The sequence below is a fragment of the Lacerta agilis genome, chromosome 12 (genome assembly GCF_009819535.1).
Source record: "Lacerta agilis isolate rLacAgi1 chromosome 12, rLacAgi1.pri, whole genome shotgun sequence".
In the NCBI taxonomy this organism is placed as follows: Eukaryota; Metazoa; Chordata; class Lepidosauria; order Squamata; family Lacertidae; genus Lacerta; species Lacerta agilis.
This window is the reverse complement of record NC_046323.1, coordinates 31139241-31160793: the sequence shown is the minus strand read 5'-3', so window position 1 is coordinate 31160793 and position 21553 is coordinate 31139241. Positions and strand designations below refer to the sequence as shown.

The 21553-nt window shown below is 41.1% G+C and overlaps 1 protein-coding gene across 1 annotated transcript; it reads right to left on the bottom strand.

Moving 5' to 3' along the window:
* Window positions 1-655: 655 nt before the first annotated feature.
* LOC117055726 (1-aminocyclopropane-1-carboxylate synthase-like protein 1) lies at window positions 656-17882 on the bottom strand. Its single transcript, XM_033165504.1, has 14 exons — window positions 17728-17882; window positions 15313-15372; window positions 14779-14849; window positions 14124-14193; window positions 12388-12454; window positions 11576-11673; window positions 10877-10954; window positions 8482-8582; window positions 6508-6594; window positions 5104-5149; window positions 3737-3878; window positions 2905-3047; window positions 2027-2180; window positions 656-1828 (listed from the first exon to the last, which is right to left on the bottom strand). The coding sequence occupies exons 1-14, from the start codon at window positions 17857-17859 to the stop codon at window positions 1653-1655; spliced, it is 1425 nt and encodes a 474-aa protein (XP_033021395.1). The 5' UTR covers window positions 17860-17882; the 3' UTR covers window positions 656-1652.
* Window positions 17883-21553: the final 3671 nt, after the last annotated feature.

Here is a 21553-nt window from a genome sequence, read left to right as displayed (position 1 = left end):
CCAAACAAAATAGGAATTTGGTTGATAACTGATCCATCTGGAAAAGGATGGGGTTTTACCTGTTCTAGGCAAGTGGTACTCCCTCTTAAGTATCAGGTTTGCAGCCTGTAAATGCTGTTAGAGCTTGTGCTGGATCTAGGCATCTATGCAGCACTTCCTTACAATTTCAGGCTCATTTCCCAACTGCAGTTGGGATCTACCTTTCCTCTATCCAAGACGTAACACCTACAGAAAAAATAGGTGATTGTATGCTTATTGCTATACTGCACTAGAGCCACAGTGGGATCAAATTCTGCTCTTGTCCTTGCACAGCTGAAGTAGAACAAACATTGGGCAACAGCTGTTCTGGCTTCAGGTACTAACCAAAATTCTCGTTCTATTCTGGCCTATAATTTAATTTTAAACTGCAGCAATAAAAAAAAATCCAGGGTTCTCTTTTATATAATCACAATGATTTAAAAGCTAGTAGCTGTGAAAGCAGCTCACCTCATCGGTGACAACGTGTGTAAACTGTATTGGATCTTAAATTACACAAATATCCTCACTCCTTTCCCAGTCAGCACAACCAACCATATGTTTATAAAAAATATTTATGTGAAGAGTGCAAAACTGATCAGAGAGTGATTTTGCAAGAATGATATGCAACAGCAAAATGTACAAATAAACCCTTTTAAGCAACAGAATGAAAACAAGATTTAGACACTTTCTTAGAAAGCAGTTACAGTGGTAACACCCATATAGAAAGCCCAAGCGTCTGTGTTTTAGATTACTTCCTGTGCATTATAAAAACAGTCTGCAAGTTGGCAACCAGTTATCAACAGCCAATTATCAACTGAGTAACATTTTCTAATATATTTACATACAAAGTATATAGCTTTTGTCTCAGTGGACCAATGTTTAGAATCATAGAATTGTAGAGTTGGGTCCTGAAGATCATCTAAGTCCAACTCCCTGCAATGCAGGAATATGCAACTATTCCATACAGTGATTGAACATACAACCTTGGTGTTATCAGTGCCACACTCTAACCAACTGAGCTATCCATTGCCCTGTATGAACCAGGAGATATATGCAAGATAATGTGCAAGATTCAGCTCTAATCTGCAGATGTTCAACGCACCAGTCACATGCTTGACCTGAATATGAATGAAATTCAAATACTTGAAAATAAGATGGTGGCATGACCTAATTTGAATTCTACAAAGGGGGAGAGGAGGAGAGTGGCTTAGTTTAAACTCCTATAAAAGCATGGTCAATATTACAGTAGCCTGGGAACAAATGGGAGGTGCTGAACCTCTCCCTCCTCCAATGATGCTTCCCTTGCACCTTACCCACCTATTTTTGTCCTAGTGGGTTACCTTTAGCCTTGTAATTCCTCTAGGGGGGGAAAACAGCTGGGTAGAAGTCACTGTTGCATCTAATTTGGCCCATAGTGTTCTGAGGAACAGAACTAAGTATTCCAATGAGGAGAATATAGGAGAAAAAGTCCGCCAGGTTGCCAGTAAGTAGAATCTCCATAGTCAAATTAGTAACCATAGGTTACAACAAAATGTAAATGCATGCCTGCCATACTAAACAAAACAACAAAACAAAGGGGAGTCAGAGTTACAGTAAATATAAATATGCCATGCTTTGTTTTAGCATTCAGGTTCTTAGAAGACAGCTATTTTCTTCAAGTGTGAAAATCCTTCTGAGACATCATCCACTGGTGTATTTATGTAGTTGGCTGAAGTTTCATCATCTAACTCAATATGCTCATTTTCTTCAGGAGATGAAGCTACAGGTTCATCTATTTTATCATGTAGCATTTGGTGAAGTCTCTGAATACCTACAAAAAGGAAGCAACATAAACATTTTAAAGACATAATATATTTCCTGAGTGTCTGCTTGTAGGCAATACAGAACATATTGTGAGGCTGTATATATTCCTTGATGGCTTGAAAGTCTATGACAGTGCATATAGCTGAGTGAAGGATGAGAAAGGAGAAAGAGATCAGATAACCCTTTTTATACAACTGAAACTTACACAGGTAGATTCTGTCTATAGAATCTGAGAAGACCAGCCTAAACCATCCAGGTTCATAACAGCAAAAGGCTTTCCCAGGACTAATGAGCAGCTTTTCACCAAGAATTTTCCACCATAAATCCATTTCAGCTTCAAATGTCTGTGACTTTAAGAACTAAGAGAAAACAAAGATACACGTTAGCTGAATGCCACATTAGCAAACAAAGCACTTGACCTCCCCACCCACAAAAGAACCAAAATATCAGTTTCATCAAAGCATCTTTTGAGTTCAATTGAAGCCTTGGTGCTCTATTGTTTTTCTTGCTTAGCCAATTACATTGCTCAAAATATTATTTAGGACCAGATGCTGCACCATTTATTTATTTTTAGGCATGTTGTGATTTAATTCAGTGGCTTTCAACCAGTGTGCCACAGCACACTGAGATACCTTAAATGATGATCAGGTGTACAGCAGGCAGCACCAGCCTCCATCCCTCCTTCCTCTGATGGTTTAGGACCTTAACTACTGTATGTCCAAAATTAATGAAGAGTACTTTAAAAAAAAAAGCCTCTTTTAAGGGTGCAGGGTGGGGAGCTCCAAGCCCTTATCCTATCAATAATGAAAATCTGGTGAAATTTGAGATTGTGCACGTACAAGGGGCAGGGGACTGGTACAGTCGCAGACCAGAAGTGCTGGATAGCATTGTAATGATGCATTCTTCCAACTGGGTTTGCTCGTAAGCCTATGGCCTCTCAGTGTCTCGCTGGGAGAGGCAGGTCCTATTTTGAATACAAAGCCCAGCAGGAAGGAAGGAGCTCACAAGACCAGCCACAATACAGCCAACTGTATTTATGTCCTTTAATCCACCCTCCCTGAGCCCTCCAGGTCCTCCACATACTTTTCTGAAGTCAGCCCACACATATAATCCTCCTGAGCTTTTTAAAACAGGTATTCCCATCTCCGCAAGGCCATCCACAAGAATGTTCTGTGCTTCCTTAAGTCTTCTTTTATTGGTTGGGAAAAACACATTATCCAGCCATTCTGCCAAAATAAGAGCACAAATCAGACCACACTGTTTTCCCTCTTTGTATTATTCAGTCTTAGTAGGACTTTGACAAATTAAGGGGTGGGGAACATTGGGAACAGCAGGCACTCTGTTAAAGGGATCCTGCATGGCAAATATAAAGTGTGAAAAGTAGCTTATGTGATTGAGAGGATTTTTGTTTGCAGTATTATGAAGTTAAGAAAATTCTTATTCCAGGTCAGACTATTTGCTCATCCAACCCAGCATTGTCTACTGTAACTGGCAGTGGTTTTCAAGGAGAGAGGTGTTTCACATCACCAACTAAACGAGTTAAGTAATCTGGAAATTCTGTTTTGCTGACATCAGTCCCAGCAGTTAATGATGGCAAGGTAACTACAGGCAAGGCAAAGCAAGATAAGACAGGTCCTGTTCAGAACTTGTTCCCTAGTTGCTAAGATGGACCCAACACCAATTCAGCCACTTTACACCAACTTCAACAATATATCTAATAAATAAAAAAAAATGAATGTAGTTCATAAATAATTTGAAACTGAGGAATAAAGCTGGCTAGATCATGGTCTAGCCACACACAGTGAAAAAACAGAGCTGGATTTTCCTAGTCTGCAGTAACTATATAGTGTGAGGACTGGTGTTCATTACTTGGAATCAGGGCAATGTGTGTTTGTGCACTTTCAAGTTTGCTAACCTCTGTCACGAAGGAACTGGCTGAGAACATATTGCACTGGTCCTGGACAACCATGGAAAACAGCCAGCTGATTAACTGCTTTCCTGACCTCATGATTTCTGGTGTATAATACTCCAACTCTGATGCCACACATGCCAAAATCCTTGAAAGGGAAGGGGGAAAGTTTGTAATTAAAAAGTCTCTCTAAAATGTTAATTCATACACAAAGCGTATTTCTATCCAAATCAGCATTATCCAATGAAGACTAAATAATTTCTGATTCTTGTAATAAAATATAATTTCTCAATTTTCAAAGAACTTAACATCCTATACAAAACGTTTTAAAGTCCATTTACATATTAAGAAACAAAAGCAGAACAATTGATTTGATTTGCATAAAGTATTTCATTAGGTTAGAATTTTTGGCTGAAACCCATATGATGATCCCTGAAGTCTAGTTTTAGATTCCCAGTGTGGTAGAACAAGTGAAATTATACACAATATGTGGCAATTGCAGCCAAACAGGTTCCTGGTTGTTTATAGCCAACCTTACTTGGCCCTCTCTATCCCCCTATTTTTGTAGCAAGCAAGGGACTGTCACCTGTCACTGGTTGCTAAAGTTAACCAAATCAACATGTAGTTGCAGCTCCCACATGGTGAGGGATTATAAATGGATATTCTGCAGCCCAAGCAATCAGAAGCCACCCTAAGGCTGCCATCTATTTATTTTGGAGTAGAATTTACATCTATATAAACACCAATAAGGTTTGCATTGCACTGCAAGTCATATCCTAAACTATGGAAGAGCAGAAGTTAGTCCATAGTCTACTGGCCAGCTTCTGGTGAGCCACCTGGTTGCCTGCTAGTTCTTGGGATAGTTGCAAAATGATACTGAGTTTATAACAGAATACCATCTTCCGTGTTTCTCCTAAAATAAGACACCGTCTTATATATTTTTTTTGCTCCAAAAAACACAGTATGGCTTATTTTCAGGGGATGTCTTATTTTAACCGTGTCGCATCGGTACGCTGCATAGCCACGCCTCCCCAGGCTGTTTTAATGGGAGGTACCATGTCACTATGGCTTATTTTCGGGGTATGGCTTATTTTTGGGGAACGGCTTATATTTCGCAAATGCATAGAAATCCTGCTATGGCTTATTTTATGGCTATGTCTTATTTTAGGAGAAACAGGGTTCCACTAATGGCTAGACCTGCTGTGCAACTGTGGCAGAGGCAAACATTATAATCCACGATTACACTGTAGGTTTTAAGTTCTCACATACAAGATTTCTTTGGAACAATGCATTGGGTAGATGGAAGAATTTGACAGTTTCAAGAATTCAAGTACAGTTTGAAGAAATATTGATAACAAATATTTTTAACCTACCTTACTAAATCCCCACATCAAGTGTGTCCGATCTGGATCTGGTAAACTAAAGAGGAAGATTTCAAGATAATGAATGTCTTACATTTATTCGGGGTGGGGAATCAACACTTTCCAGTTGTAAGGACAATGGCAATTTACCCTGACCCAGCAAAAAGCTGGAGATAATAGAAATCCACGGCATAGACAGCACGTTTATGGAGCTGTACTCCCTGTGTGCATGTGTACTGAAGTACATACAGAAATCTAAATCAAGGAAGTTCTAATTATGTTCCATTTATTATGTTTTCACCCCACCCTTCCTCCAAAGAAGCCCAAGATATCAGCGATTCAGAATAACAGCCTGTTTTTGGAACAATGGACTCTCCGGATACGAATTAAATTCATTCTGGGGGTCCATCCACAACCCACAAAGTCCATAGGCAGAGGCGCTGCTTCTGCACATGTGCGCGTGGCGAAACCTGGAAGTATACACTTCCGGGTTTGCCGCGTTCATAACCTGAAATTTACATATCCACAGCGGTATGTAACTAGAGGGTCCACTGTACTGAAGTAGTTACCAAAAACATTCTAAATCTTTTTTGAATGATCAATAACTACTTCAGTTGAAATATTATTGTGAGTTATGTCAGGAAAGTGTATCAGAAGCTGTTTCATTTATGGAGGGCACTGGGTGGCAGTCTACACATACACATACACACACACACACACACACACGAGCTAAGGAAGGTATAACTTGTCACATGAAGGAACAGAGTCAATAGTCCTGCTCCTTCAGCATGTGGACAAAAGGGTGCAGATGTATTTTGCCATAATTTTATACTTTCCTGCTACCCTTGTGCTGGCTGCAACCCTGCTGTGCTGGGCACATTACCGGTACTTGCAAAGCAGGCTCTCTCTTACTTCACCAGTGACCAGTTGCTACTCAGCTCCACCCAACTCTCCTCAAAGCATGCAACATAAGTAAAAGTCCAGAAAAGAAGATACTTCCAAGTGAGGCATGGAAGAATTTTGGCTTGCACTAAGTGACCTAACATGTTACAGCATACATGCACACTGGGCAGAGTTACAACAGACCTGTATGAGGAGCACCCCCGGCATGCGGAGGAAGGAGAATAGCTACAATAGTAGTTAGCATTAAATTCACATATGAGCAATAGTCTGCTTAGTCCTAAATCAGTTGACATGTAGGATTTTGTCAGAGAATGGCAAGACAAAAAAAGTCTACCAACCCTTGAAAATCATACATATGCTACCACATCACCAATAATTACTTTGAAAGAATAATTTATGCATACAGAAACTGGTAGACTATGTGTGCATATATAAACAAACAGAATAGATTTGCTATGTTACTCAACTAAAAACCTGACATTTTAAAAAAAAGCAACAGGAAGGAACACTCACCTCTCCAAGCTAAGAATGCTTGTGAATGTGGTATCACCATATACAGACAGCATATAAATTTCATCCATAATTACATGTAATTTATGTCTATGTAAAGAAAGACACACACACATAAGTCATTAAAGATTTTTAAAAAATATATATGCATTCATTACTGCAAGTGCTGCTTAGCAAATTCCTTAGAAAGCTGCATATTTTATATTCAATCAAGTTGTTATTATTATTAATTAAATACGTTTACTGCTCTTAATCCGCAGATCAAAGGGAAGTTCACAAAATAAAAATACAAAATGAAAACATAGAATACATAATAAAACAAAAACAAAAGCAACCAATAGCTCTCATCCCACAGACACATTTAAAAGGCCATGGAATGTTAATCAGCCAAACGCCTGGCTGAAGAGAAACGTTTTTTGCCTGGCACCTAAAGATATGTAATGAAGGCCCCAGGTGAGCCTCCTTGGGGAGAGCATTCCACAAACAGGGAGCCACCGCAGAAAAGTGTTTCAGTGTTGCCACCCTCCAACCCTCTTGTGGAGGAGGCACCCAAAGAACTGCTACTTAATATAAAGCAAAATGTTTTTAAAAACTGAACAGCGATGAGTCCTCAGCAAGGCATGTATATTCCCCCATCCACAATTTTATTAGATATATAAAAGCGAGAAGTTAAGAACCAAGTATCCATATGTCTCTACATGTAATACATTGCACAATTAAGATATAAGGGCCAGAAAACGCACACCACACAGCTTATTATATCTGCATACACAGGCCAGAAAACACATCAAACTGAATTCTTATTCCCAATATTAGCAGGCATTCAGAAGTATGTGACTGACAGAAAGATGCTTAAATATCACCAAAGTATAAGTAACCAATTAACATTTATTTATTTATTTTTTTGGGGGGGGGGAATTAAAAACATCAGGTTCTTAGTTTTCATCTTCAGACACAGACTGCATCCCCAAGTCTCATGCAGTGTCATGCTGAAGTGAAAAGAATTGTGCTATGTTCTGAGGCTTACTAATTATCTAATAACCACTTTAGTTAGAATCATAGAGTTGGAAAGGAACACAAGGGTCATGTGGCCCAACTCACTGCTATCCAAGAATCTTTTGCCCAATATGGGGCTCAAGCCCACAACCCTAAGATTAAGAGTCTAATGCTCTACCGAATGAGCTAGTTGTTACCTTCATTAGAAATAAGCCATATTTTAAAAAATTAATCCATTTCATGTAGATTGGTGGGAAGGGCAGGTATGCTAGAAAATGGAACAAGCAAGGAGGATGGCATCCTTTCACGGATAAACTAAGGAGGAGGAAGTGTCACTGAACATAGTGAGACTTAAGTCCAAGTAAGTGTACATAGGATTTCAGAGTAAGCATTACAAGAATATGGCCATGGATAAAAAAATAGACATTAGGGGAAGTATGAGAAAATGTATTGAAATTTAAAGGAAACATTAGGGATCCTTCTTTGAGAAAGAAAATAATAATTTATTAATTCATGTTCCATATAGAATTCTATAGACTGGATGTACAAGTTTCAGATTACAAGGATGCTTCATTTCATAAATTGGTTCAAACTTACTTTTCAAATCAACGTATGTATCCATATTAAACACTCTTACTACTACTTATTTTGGTAATTACCAGTTCTCATATTTATGACATATGTTTTAAAGAATCAATATAGTCGGGCTTTACGCATACAGGGAATTTTTTTTAGCAGTACATAATGCCATCTCCACCATAGTTATACATTCAGAAACTAAGTTTGCCAATTTAAGAATTCTAATGTTTTTCAACGCTACTAATAACCATAGATGACTATTACCATAAATGAATTTTCTGAACAAACATTCTTATGTCCATATGCCAAATGAAATAAGGAAATTACCAAAATAACTTTCAAAACTAACATACTGCATCATATAAAGTTAAAAGCCCAAACAAATAGCGCTAGGACTCAAACCTGTGTGCAAAGTCTAGACATTCTTTCAGTAACTGTGCTGGGTAAATGTCCCCTAATGGATTGTGAGGGTTGATCAGGATTAATGCTCTGACTCTGATGCCCTGAAAAAAGAAAAACTGATAGTCGGGGACGCCACCATGACGTCATACAAAGGAGTAGCGAGTCTGCAAATTTGCCATCCTTTCATAAAGTGCCAAGTATTGAAGTTTCTGGACTGAAAATGAGCATACATATTCCCTTATAACCCTAAAACATATTCCAGTATCACATTTTCATGGCATCACATTTCATTTTCATCACAGCATGGCATTTTGTTATTTATTTATGATTTTAAATTTCATCTGCTATAATTCAAAGGACTTAATTTACAAATACAGGTAGGTAGCCGTGTTGGTCTGCCATAGTCAAAACAAAACAAAATAAAAAATTCCTTCCAGTAGCACCTTAGAGACCAACTAAGTTTGTTCTTGGTATGAGCTTTCGTGTGCATGCACACTTCTTCAGCTACACTGAAACGGAAGTCACCAGACTCTTAAATATAGTGAGGGAGTGGGGAGGGGTATTACTCAGAAGGGTGGTGGGAATACAGCAAACCTTTTTAGAACTAAAATATCCACCTGATGAAGTTAAACAACAGATCAACAGAGCCAGACTGATACCTAAAGAGAACTTGCTGCAAGACAGACCCAAAAAAGAAAATAACAGAACACCACTAGTAATCACATACAACTCCCAAGTTAAAACAGTACAACGCATCATCAGAGATCTACAACCTCTCCTATACAATGACAGTTCTATTTCTCAAGCTCTGGGAGGAAGACCCTTCATCGCCTACAGACAGCCACCCAATCTAAAACAACTCCTCACTACAATAATACAACAACAGGACTCAACATGGACACTGGTACCAGAGCCTGCAATAAACCCAGATGCCAACTTTGCTGCCACATAAACACCATTACTGGCCCCAACAACATCAAACATGCCATCTCAGGACTATTTAATTGCTCATTTTCCAACATTGTGTATGCAATCAAATGCCAACAGTGCCCTTCAGCTCTCTATATTGGACAAACAGGCCAAACCCTACGCCAAAGGATAAATGGACATAAATCTAATATCAGGAATCACAAGACAGAGAAACCAGTAGGATAACACTTCAATCTCCCAGGACATTCTAAAAAAGATCTCAAAGTAGCTGTCTTAATACAAAGGAATTTCAGAAATAGACTGGAAAGAGAAGTGGCTGAATTGCAACTAATCACCAAACTTAAAACCATGGAGAAACCTGGTCTGAACAAAGACATTGGATTCTTATCTCATTATACATGAGAAAGCTATCTTTAGCCATCTCACCCCTTGCCTTTCCCTGTAAGACCCTGTAAAAATTGCAGTCCTTAACAGTCGTCAACAGGTTTTCCACACCTATCAGCTGATCACCCATTCCCACCACCCTTCTGAGTAATACCCCTCCCCACTCCCTCACTATATTTAAGGGTCTGGTGACTTCCGTTTCAGTGTATCTGAAGAAGTGTGCATGCACACAAAAGCTCATACCAAGAACAAACTTAGTTGGTCTCTAAGGTACTACTGGAAGGAATTTTTTTATTTTGTTTTGTTTTAATTTACAAAACTATAGATTTGATGTAATATATTAAATGATTGTTTTCTTGAAGAAATGTATATATAACACCAGTGTATAGAAAGACCGTAAAACTAGGATTCTTTTTAAACTAATGTTACCAAAATAGGTTTAAATGGAAATATATTCAGGAAGGAAATAAAATTTATTATGACCAAATTATTCTGTAAATTCTGTAATTTCAGCGTAACTAAAACATACAGGGTTAGGTCTAGACTGTCATGCTTAGAGCAGACCTACTGAAATTAGTAGTACTTACATTAGTCATGACTAATGTAAGTTTTGTAGATTTTGATGGGTCTACTCCAAGCATGACAGTTGAATCCCATCCACTATTTTCAGTACATTTTCTCCTGTGAAAAGATTCTGTCACTTAGTAGCTTCAAGCTACTTAAGAAAAACAACAACAAACAACTGCAAAAACGACGAAGTACTTTGGAAATCAAGGGAAGTTACTAAAGCAGTTTGTAAAAAGTATTAAGTTTAATATGAAATGCTCCATTTATTACTCGCAAATATTTTAATGGGCTCACATAAGAACAGGAAATATATAATTTAGGATTCTAGCTTCATTCTTCAAAATGATGCATTAGAATGACATGACAACCTGCTTTTGGCAAAGTTGTGCAAATGACAAATACACAGCAGATTTATCAATTTACATTTCTAACAGGATATATTTCACTGGAAAGTTGATAAGGAGGTATTTAACCAAAAGTACAATAGTTGGAGTTTGGTTCAAAATATTCCTACCTGTTCTATGGCTCTCTGATGCGCAGTTTCTAATTTTTCAATGGTTAACTGAAATGGTCGACTTTCTTCATTAGTCACCTGCATAAACATTTTAAAAGGTGTTCGAAGACAGAAATTCAGTAAAACAATGCAATCTGCTCAGAATACTTATTTATTTTCATTAAGAATAATTTAATTTGAGGGGGGGAAACAGCAAAATGCACAAGCAAGTTGTGGTGGATGTGGCTTAAACGCTGATGGAGCTTTCTTTTTCTTGTTTGTTGGGATGAACTCAATATAGATACTCCCTTTTCAACTTGTTCTGGTGGAGGTAAAAGGGAGTTCTATAAACTCTATGGTTCTTTGAGTATGCTTGGATCAAGGGCAATGGTGACATTATGTCATCCCAGGAAACTGTTACTCTCTGAAAATGATGATTAATGAAGAGACAGACACACTCTCTCTCTAAAAAAACTGAGGAAAACAGTCAAGACTTCTGTAGGACAGTTTGTTGCCACCTCTGCTATATACACACTTGTGTATGAGACAACATCCACCCATTTGCCAAAACATACAGCACAGTCATACAAGAAGGGACATGTCTAGAGTTTGGATTCCACAGTCAGTAGTTGTTTTGTTGCTTGGGCTTTATACAATTGTGTTCATTCACAGACAACATATCAGTATTTATAAGAAAGGGAATATTTAGTAAATATTTACCTCACTGAACAAGGGCACATGGATAGGTTGCAATCCACCATACAGCCACATTTTGGAGTTTATTCCACCATAATACGGGGTAGGAATCAGATACCCATCTATAAAAAGAATAAATAATGGAGGTTTACTTTCTTTTTAAACAAAGTATTTTACTGGTTGTTAAGAAATAGTGATATATTATTTTTCCTTCATCTTACACACATCTTTAGACTACTACTTTCAAAATCTATGTACATAATCATTGTGCTGCCAGAATAGGGAAAAAAACATTGTGTGAACCACTTGCACGTCTGTGCTATTCTTAAATGAATACTCTTACTAGCATACTAAAAAAGGTGACACAAATTTCATAGTAGAGGTTTCCACATATAATTTTATTGTCATTAACCAATTGTTAAGACTCTACTATAATATATATGGCTACTTAGAAAGGGGGGTGCAGACCAATAGTTTCATTCTGCTAGTATGTACTTCACATAATTTAAACTATTTTTAGCTTACTCAAAGTGCACATAAAATAAAGCAATGAAGCAGTTCATTTTCTACATGATTTAGCCCAGGCTTCCTCAACCCCGGACCTCCAGATGTTTTGAGACTACAATTCCCATCATCCCTGACCACTGGTTCTGCTAGCTAGAGATCATGGGAGTTGTAGGCCAAAAACATCTGAAGGGCCAAGGTTGAGGAAGCCTGATTTAGCCATTATTAGCAGAGTGAACAAGATTTTATACCTTCTTTAAGATGTTCAGGCACTAATTACCAGAGTGATATACAACTGCTACAATATGTGATACATATTCATGCCCCCTTACCTCCAGGATCACATAACACAGTTGAAAGCGTAGCAAAGACACCACAGCAGCCATTCAAAACTACAAACTAGAAATAGAAGACAAAATAGCAAGATGCAATTAACAAAACTACAAAAGCAGGTAAATTTATTTTAAGAAATTAAAGACAAGTCTAAGGCAAGGATATCATATCCAAGTGTCAACAACTCAAACCAAATTTAAAAACTGAACCACTGTAACTTCAAAACAATCAACCCTTAATTCCTCTTGTATATATGAATTCTATTGGCTGGTATCCAGTCATTGAAAGGTTTTGTTGAGCTATAATGTAATTGAAATTATGGGTTCAATGTTCTATAATATATGATATAAACACAGACCAACAGAATATCCATTAATTGTGTACCATTTAGTAGCTCTGATTTCAAAGTGGTTGTCTAAGTGTATGTCCCTGGCAATGACCATCTAAGATGGCATTGGAGTCAGTAGGATATGTTGTTTGCAGAGTCAATGTCTGAGAAGAGTACTATGTCAGACCTCCTCGTTTTATAGAGATAATCCAAGCACTAAGTTTAGCAATGTGCCACTTTTTAGAAGTGTAAATAAGTAAATTGATTTCAGTGGATCTATTCTGAATATGACTTAGTTCAAGGGTGGGGAACCTCTAGCCTGTTGGCCTTGTTAGGCCTGGCATGGGTCCTAATTTGGCCCATAATGCCATTTCCCCCAAATCATGCTCACCTGCTCCACACCTGATACCATGTGATATCAGCTGTGCAGCAGCCAATCCAAAAATGGGACCCTTAAAATGCACTCCTAGCATTGGCAAGGGAGGCTGGGTTTCACTTTCAATCAGCTGACATTTCATGACCGTGCTAAAGGAATCCTCACCAGAGGAGGGCCTGGTACTCCCTGGAGGGAATCGCACAGACATTCAGGTGGGGACAGACAGCACCAAGGCTGAAGCAGAACTATCAGGCAATGCAACATCCCAGCAGCTGCCATATCCTATATATAGAAGGCCTGAATTGAGAGGCAGAAGCTGAGTCACCTCCAACCCTCAGAGAGCACTGACAGATGAAAGGGCAGGACCAAGCAGTCCACCTGAAAGCCAATACCTCTTTGAGAATGATAAATTACTTGTGAGGAGCTGCTTCCTCATGAGTAGACCCAACACTACTGAGAGTTCAATAGCTGGGAGATCAACAGCAGTGCCTAGGGTGGGGCTTAGCAGGCTCTTGGATAAAAGCATTCAGTTGCTTGGGAAAGCTACAGGAACAATGTCCTTATTCTAGCTTCTTGCTGAAAGCTGTGCAATGAGCCTCTATGTGTGGTGTTTTGAAGTCCTGACAATCATCACCTGAGAGCAGTGTGATGTAAGGTGATTTGACAGGTGGGTAGTCAAATGTAAGTGGTAGGGGAAGTAAGAATTTGGTTCATTAGCTGGATATTAGTTATCGCCCAATATTTACAAACTATTTGCGTTTGTATCTGAATGTATCAAAGTTGAGTGACATTATTTGAAGACAAATGGGTATCTTAAGCAAAGTTATGAGAGCTCCCGCTGATAAATTTCTTTTAGGTATTGGCTTTAACCTAAAATTCTATCTGCAATAACAACTTGATACATTTTCAGTGTTGCAGAGTTTCCAAAATGATTTAAAAGTGATAACTGCTATACCCTCAGTTCAGATCTTATGAAAGAATCAGCAAACTTTCACAAAATTAAAGAAAAGGAAAGCAACGTGGTTCCTTACATGATCTGGATCTAGTGCTGTTGGAGCTTTTGCATATTCAGTAAGAAACTTTGCAATTTCTTCTCTAAAACTAAAGTTTAAAATTAACACAGTCAGAAAATTTGCATCAACATATTCATATACAATGTTAGTTCTAGCACAACTTTAACTTTGAATTAGTCTTTATTAAATTCAATTGAAAGTTTGCTACTGGTTTCTTTAGAAGCAGGATTGCATAGAACTTATTTTAAAAGTAAACATATGTAGAGGATCATATTTTTTAAAATGCCCCATTTCTGAAACGTGATTTTGGACTGAGTCCAGAAATCTGACCTCTAGAACTATTAAAAAACACTGTGAATTGAAGGCAGTAATACCAAACAATTTCACAAAAGAACATTCATTTACGTACAATTGAAACTATTTCTATTAAATGTGTTCAAACAACAACTAGACATTTATGCAGTGTTATAAGTAGTCTTCAAGCACTAGCACTACTGCATCAAAAGAAAATACATCTGTAAGCCACAACCATTTATTTTAAAGGGACTTCTACAGAATAGCTTAAATCTCCTGCACAATTCAATATTAGTTTTTGAAATGTTTAACTGGAACTAGAAAAACAGGTAGCTGTTATAAAAATACATTGAAATGCTAACTAAGCAATTTTTGTTACCTTTTAATGCCTTGTGTATCCGAATACTGAAGTAAGTGAGGTTCCAGATAAGCCATGTCAGGTTTTACAAGCTGTCGTTTTTTTAAAAGAGACAAAGTTTTTAATTATATGAAAGGTAGTTAGATTCACACATTGCTATTTATATTTCCCACAGTTTATCAATTTTTTTCAAGTTAAGCTGTCTTAGCTGATCTTAGATGAAAAGCAATCCATTTCTCAGAGCTGGGTCTGATTTTGGCTCCTCAGCTGCACTAGCCTGGAGCCAGAACAGCAAAAGATATCACAGGCCCTCCTCACTTTCTGTCCTGGTTGGAGTAAGCCAACATGGTTTAAGATGCAGGGGCCGATTTGCCACTCTGACCTGCTGTCCCAGTCCAGGGCTTTGGCTTGTTTTGCTTGCACACTGCACAGCTAATGTTATTAAACACAGTGCTTGATTATTCATAAGAAATTATCACGGCCACTAATTAGTACTACCTACTGATCACAATTTCAAAACTAAGTTGCACAATTCATGTGGGAAGCCATACTTACCCTTTCCTGTATTAAATCAAAGCAAAGCTTGTTCTCACTTGTTCCGAAATTCAAAATGCCCTGAAAACAGGAACAACATTTTAGATAGCTACCACCACTAATGGTAGGGTTGGTTTTTTAAAAAAACATTTTCTTTTTACTTTTTGCATGAACCCTCCTGTCAGAAAACGAAACCTTGTGTCTAAAGGACAGTATGAAAATAAACTGCCACCATTATATTTTCCCCACTATATAAACAAAGGAGCAACAACTTCATACTCTCTTTAAGGCACCTTCCTATGTTCCCAACTTAATCACCATTTCTGCTTCTAGATATAGATTAAGTTAACAGGTATTATTTTCAAATATATTTAACTCCACATTTTAATATCTGTACAACCACTTTGTTTTTTTAAAAAAACAGGTCTCTGGAAAGGACAAGGCTCTCTTACATAAGACTACAGACAGCAACTATGTTCACACTCAGCTGTTCTACTGATCGCACTGCAGAAGTTGGAAGCAGTTCAACAACATATTTCTAGCAAGGAGATTTCAGGTCAGGGGATAATGTAACTATCCCATGCTGGAGCAAACAAGATTGAACTACTTCTGCTTGGACCCAGCTGGCACTTTGCCTTTGGAGCCTAGACTGAAAAGCAGAAATACAATTTCTGCTGCCACAACTTCTCCCCTCTCCTCCAAAATATCCCCTCTGCTACATTGTTTGCAATGAGCTGCATCCTTTGATCCTGAAGGCTGTTGCAAAACTCTGACCCAAGGTTTGGAAGCTTCACATCTGCACAGTCTTTAAGATTGCCTCATTTCCACACCTTCTTCCATACAGTGTTTTATTACCACACCTCTTTCTCCACATCCCCTTATTTTTTCTGCAACCCTCACACACATCATTTCCAAGTGTTTCTGCTCCCCTTAAGTTTTCTTCCTTGCCCCCCCCCCCCAGCACAACCATTGGTGCTCAGCTTTCGGTATTCATTCTTGTGTTGGATGGGGGTGGAGATTTCACATTGTTAGCTGACTTCTTGGATTAACACTTTTAGTGTATTTTTTAGTCTTAGATTTGGGACTCCCCTTTGGCTGTGTGAAGTGATAGAATCTTAATAAACTAAACCAAGCCATTTCTTCACCACTGCCCCACCACAGCCCAATCTCTTCGCTTCTTCTCCACCCCATTTCATTCCTCAGACCCAAAACTTCTCATCTCCATCTCCATTCAAATCAAATCAAATCAAATTTTTATTAAACAGTCACAAACCATCTCCATTCTACTTCACCTCATCTTCCCACTATCCCCTTCCAAAGGAGTGCCAAATGCAACTTGAATAAAATATGGGGGGGAGGGGAGAGGTAAGCCCTGGCCTGTGTAAATTGATCACAAGACATGCACACACCATTTGAATGGCAATGCCCATCAACTTTGCCCCCCCCCCAATATTTTATTTTATGGGGGGAGACTTCGGCCTCTAAAGATTTGGCTTCTATGAGTCTAGACAAGCTTCTCTTTCTGGTCCTTCAAACTTTCCCCAGTCATACACCCCTCAGGAGTTACTGCTTCACACCCTCCTTAACTGCTTTTGCTTGGCTAGAACAGTGTTTTTCAACCACTGTTCCGCGGCACACTAGTGTGCCGCGAGATGTTGCCTGGTGTGCCGTGGGGAAAATTGAAAAATTACTTTATATATAGTCAATATAGGCACAGAGTTAAATTTTTAAACATTTTTTAACATTTTCTAATGGTGGTGTGCCTCGTGATTTTTTTCATGAAACAAGTGTGCCTTTGCCCAAAAAAGGTTGAAAAACACTGGGCTAGAATACTGTATCTCCTTCAACTCTGATAATGCCTGCTGCTTGCATGAGTGTAGGAAATGTGTATGAATGTGCAAGGAAATTAGTTTATTATTGTTATTACTATTGTTGTTACTGTTTAAAGCTCAAATTTACATCAGTTGCCCCGACCCCCATTATGCCTCCGACCCCCATTCACCACCAGCATGTGCCCCCCCCCCCGTTTCCCATAATAAATGATAGATGCATGCGGAAGGTCCCAGGTTCAATCCCCAGCCTCTCCGGATAGGGCTGGGAGAGACTCCTACCCCAAACTCCAGGGAGCTACTGCCAGTCAGTGCTGACAATATGAGCTTGATAGACTCAACGGCCTGTCTCTATACAAGGCAATTTCCGTTGAATGCGGGCGTTGGGCTGGAAAAGGTCGCCCTACCACAACAATACCCTTTCATTTAAAAAACCCACCCACCCACAAAAGCCTCTGTTCTCACACTCTTGTCACCCATGGCGCCCTATTTCCTCAATACACTAGCAGAGAAGTCCCCCCCCCCTTCATGTCCTGCCCCACCAGCGGCTTCTTCTACACCCCCCCCCTTGCAAAAACCACCGATACACTCTCTCTCACACACACACCTGAGGGTTGTGAGCGGCGTCGAACGGATCTCGCACGTACATGTCGAAGCCCTTCTGCAGCAGCCCCTTTGCGCTGCCAGCAATGCCGGCTCCCCGAGCTGAAAGCCCCCCCGCCGCCTCGCCGTCCGCCATGGCGCCGCCGCGCGCGGGGAAAGCAGCAGTCCGCCTGCGGCAGCCTCGCGCTGAGGGAGCGGAAGGGAAAGAGGCAGCGAGACGCGAAGGGAGGAGCAGCGAATGCCGGGAAAGGGCGGCGGCGGCAGCGACGTACCTCCTTAGCCGGTGAGAACGGAATTGAAGGATGTGCTTTTGGGGAGCCGGTAATATAGTGGTGTGTCCATGCAGATCACCAATTCATTGATTGGTCAGTCACACATAAGTACCCCCGCAAAAAAAAACAACAACAAGGAGCGCACCCCCCCCCACTTGCCCCTCCTAATTTCTGGACTCCTTTTTAAAAATCATTTTTATTACATTTTCTGTTTTACTATTTAGAATACTCATTTAAACAACCTTAAAATATCAATGACTTCCATTCTTCTCTTTCCATGGTTCATTTTGCATATCATAAATTCCTGCATATTTTACATAAACTAGAACCATTATCTCATCCATCAAAACTTATTTGCACTGTTGGATTTATCTTAATGCTGCCAACGTTTTTCATTTCTGAACTCCTGTCATTATACTGTGTTTTTTCTTCCTTTCTCTGGAACTATAATTTGCCCATCCTGTGACTCACCCCCCATCTCTCCATGGGATCCAGAAGCTGAGCTGGTGACGGTGGCCAGAGCTGCAGTTCTTCTCTCAGAGGACTGACTAGACGGGAATTTGTCTTATTTCTCTTTTGGAGCTGTAAAAGCCCTCTTCAGGGAATATCACCTAGCCAAGGAATGGGGATGTGCCTTTAGCCCAGCCCCCTGAAGTAAAGCAACCCATAATCTGCCGAGAAGGTTTTAGGGGAGGGGTAGTACATCTGTTGGGGACACATGTGCTCCTTCGGTGGTAGTTTGTCCACCTTTGGTCCCCCACCCTGCACTCAGCTCCCACCTGTGGCTCCTAGAAGATGTCAGCGTGTGGCAGCAGCCACATCCCAAGAACAGTAAACTGGCTGGCTAAACCAGGCGAGGGCAGCTGATGAGTCTTTAAACCTCAGCGAGTTAGGGACTTCCCTTGCCTGCAAAGACAGGCTCTAGCCAATTGAGCAGACAAGACTAATAGTGGGTCCAACGATCAAGAAGGCAGTTTCTGCACGTGCTGTAGAGGGAAGTGAGGGGCAGATGGGGCTCACCAACCTGGGAAGGTAGCCCACCGAGAAGGAAAACTCTGAACCTAAACCTCAGCTTTGTGGGATATTTTTGGGAGAAGAAAGGGCTAAACAGTAAATCCTACAGAAATCCGGAGTGGGGTCCCTAAGGTGGTTGGATGGCATCTTGTACACTGCCTTCTAGCAACTCCTGCAGCCAAGCAGGTTCCCACATATTGCTCTGCTTTCAATTGGACCACATCAGCAAGGTTGAGAGTGGGGTCTTGTCATCTGGGCAGCCTAGGGCAGTGGTGGCGAACCTATGGCACGTGTGCCCAAGTGGGCACGCACGCCATCGCCCCACTGGTCTAGGCCCTGCGGCACGAGGGCGCGGGGTCTCCCGAGCAGCCCGGTGTCTCAAAGCGCTCCGCCCGCCCCTACCGCTTGCCGGGTGGTAGAACCTTGTGGCGCGCGCCGCAGCGGCGTTTTTTGGGTGCCGCACTCTGCGAGGGAGCCCCGCGGCGGGGCCGAGAAACGTCGGAATGTGGAGGAGCAGCGCCCGCGCCGCCTGGTGAGACGGGGGAGGGGGCAGAAGGGGGCGGCCTCCCTCACAGGGCTGGTGTCGCCCTCCCCCCCTTGGGGGCCCCGAGCCTCGCCCGCCCACCGGCCCTCCGCCAGGCCTCCCCCTGCCCTGAGGCAGATTGGCACTTTGTGATAAATCATTGGGTTTGGGGTTGCAGTTTGGGCACTCTGTCTCTAAAAGGTTCGCCACCACTGGCCTAGGGCCTCCATACACACTGCCCAGGCTTGCACCCCAGGGAGGTCACTTCAGTGCTGCTAATGAAGCGGTTTGACGTCACCCCTGGAGGCACCCTCCATTGTCCCTCAAGACAAAACGGATGCCAACACCTGAGAATGGGAATAGTGTAATTCATAGTCCATGTTTTATGTATGTCTGCCAGTATGAGTTCCTTCCAGTAGCACCTTAGAGACCAATTACCGGTAAGTTTGTTCTTGGTATGAGCTTTCATGTGCATGTACACTTCTTCAGATACACAGTGTACCTGAAGAAGTGTGCATGCACACGAAAGCTCATACCAAGAGCAAACTTAGTTGGTCTCTAAGGTGCTACTGAAAGAAATTTATTTTTTATTTTTTATTGTGTTTCGACTAAGGCAGACCAACACGGCTACCTACCTGTTGCCAGTATGAGTAATTAAGTTAATGCAAAAGTCCATCCCACCTGCCTTCAGTTCCTGATCCAATATAAAAGGTGTGTAGAGAATAATATTTTTTTGGTTGGTTACTTCGGTGTGTGTGTTTCTTTCCTGCTGCCTGCTTTGTTGTTAATATGGTCTTAAATCAAGATGGCATATATGGTTCTCCTCCTCCTTATTTAATCTCCACAATAACCCTACGTGGTAGGTTAGTCTGAGAGGCAATGACTGGCCCAAGGTCACCCAGTGACCTTCCTGGCTAAGTATAGCACTCTGGCTTTTCTTTACATGCTTCACTCAGCAGAACAAACATCTCAAGATCCTGACCTACTGCCTTGGGTTGGTAATGATGAATTTTATTCTCACTCAGGATGCTAGGGAACTTAGAATGCATGTTTTACAACTAGGTCAGGGGTCGGCAAACTAAAGCCTGTGGGTCAGATCAGGCCCAATTGCCTTCAGGATCCGGCCCGCGGACTGAACGTGGGCGTGGTGATACTGTTCATTCAGGCTGCACCATTCCCCCACCCACGCCATTCCATTCCCCCCCCCTCACACACACCGTGGCACTGCCTCCTCCCTCCCTCCTCCTGGCTTCTCCCCACCCTGTCTAGAGGAGGAAGGGGACTGGGCTGAACTGGCTGAGCGCCATTTTAAGCAGCCCCTCTCTGCAGCCAGCCCTTTCGCACCGCTCATCTTCCCTCCACCACTGCTGCCCTGGTGCTCCTGTGAGCCAGAGAGCGGAGCCTACCCATGAGAAACAGCAGCAGTGGTGGTGGCGGCAGCAGCCCCAGGGAAGGTAAGCACAGCAGCTAGGGCTGGGGAGGAGGACTACTTGCCCCCCATGCATCTTCTTCCAGCTGCCCCCCCCCCGGTGCCGCTTCTCCGGCCCGCCACAAGGTCTGAGGGACAGTGGACAAGCTCGCGGCTAAAAAAATTTGATGACCCATGAACTAGGTGGACTGGAGGAAGAAGTTATGTGGTGGCTTGGGACCAAACTGCCTAAAAGTGTGCCTTATCGATTATCAACCAGGTGGAGGGGCAGGATATAAACTCAATAAATAAATCCATCTCAGACCCTACAAGTGGCAGGTAAGGCCTTGGTGGTGTACTAGTGGGGAGTACCCACTTGATATTGTCCTTTTCCATGGTGGTTCCCCATTTGTGAGATGTGCCTATTAAAAAATAGGATACTAGACAGGCATAGGAATGCACTTTCTCAGAAAGTGAGCTTTACAGACAACTGCTGTCAGACGTCCCATCTTCATTTTATGTTAAGCAAATTGAAATAGACAATATTGTACAATAGAAGCTAGGCCCAGACAACAATACTGCTACTGTTAATTCCTCCTCTCAAATTGTATTC

Excerpts from the sequence above, each read along its gene's own strand:
- LOC117055726 (XM_033165504.1), bottom strand. The coding sequence starts at position 17,859 with ATGGCGGACGGCGAGGCGGCGGGGGGGCTTTCAGCTCGGGGAGCCGGC. Across the intron at positions 14,850-15,312 it reads TTGATTTAATACAGGAAAGG|CTTGTAAAACCTGACATGGC; the intron begins GTAAGTATGGCT and ends AAAAAACGACAG. Across the intron at positions 14,194-14,778 it reads GATACACAAGGCATTAAAAG|TTTTAGAGAAGAAATTGCAA; the intron begins GTAACAAAAATT and ends TTTAAACTTTAG.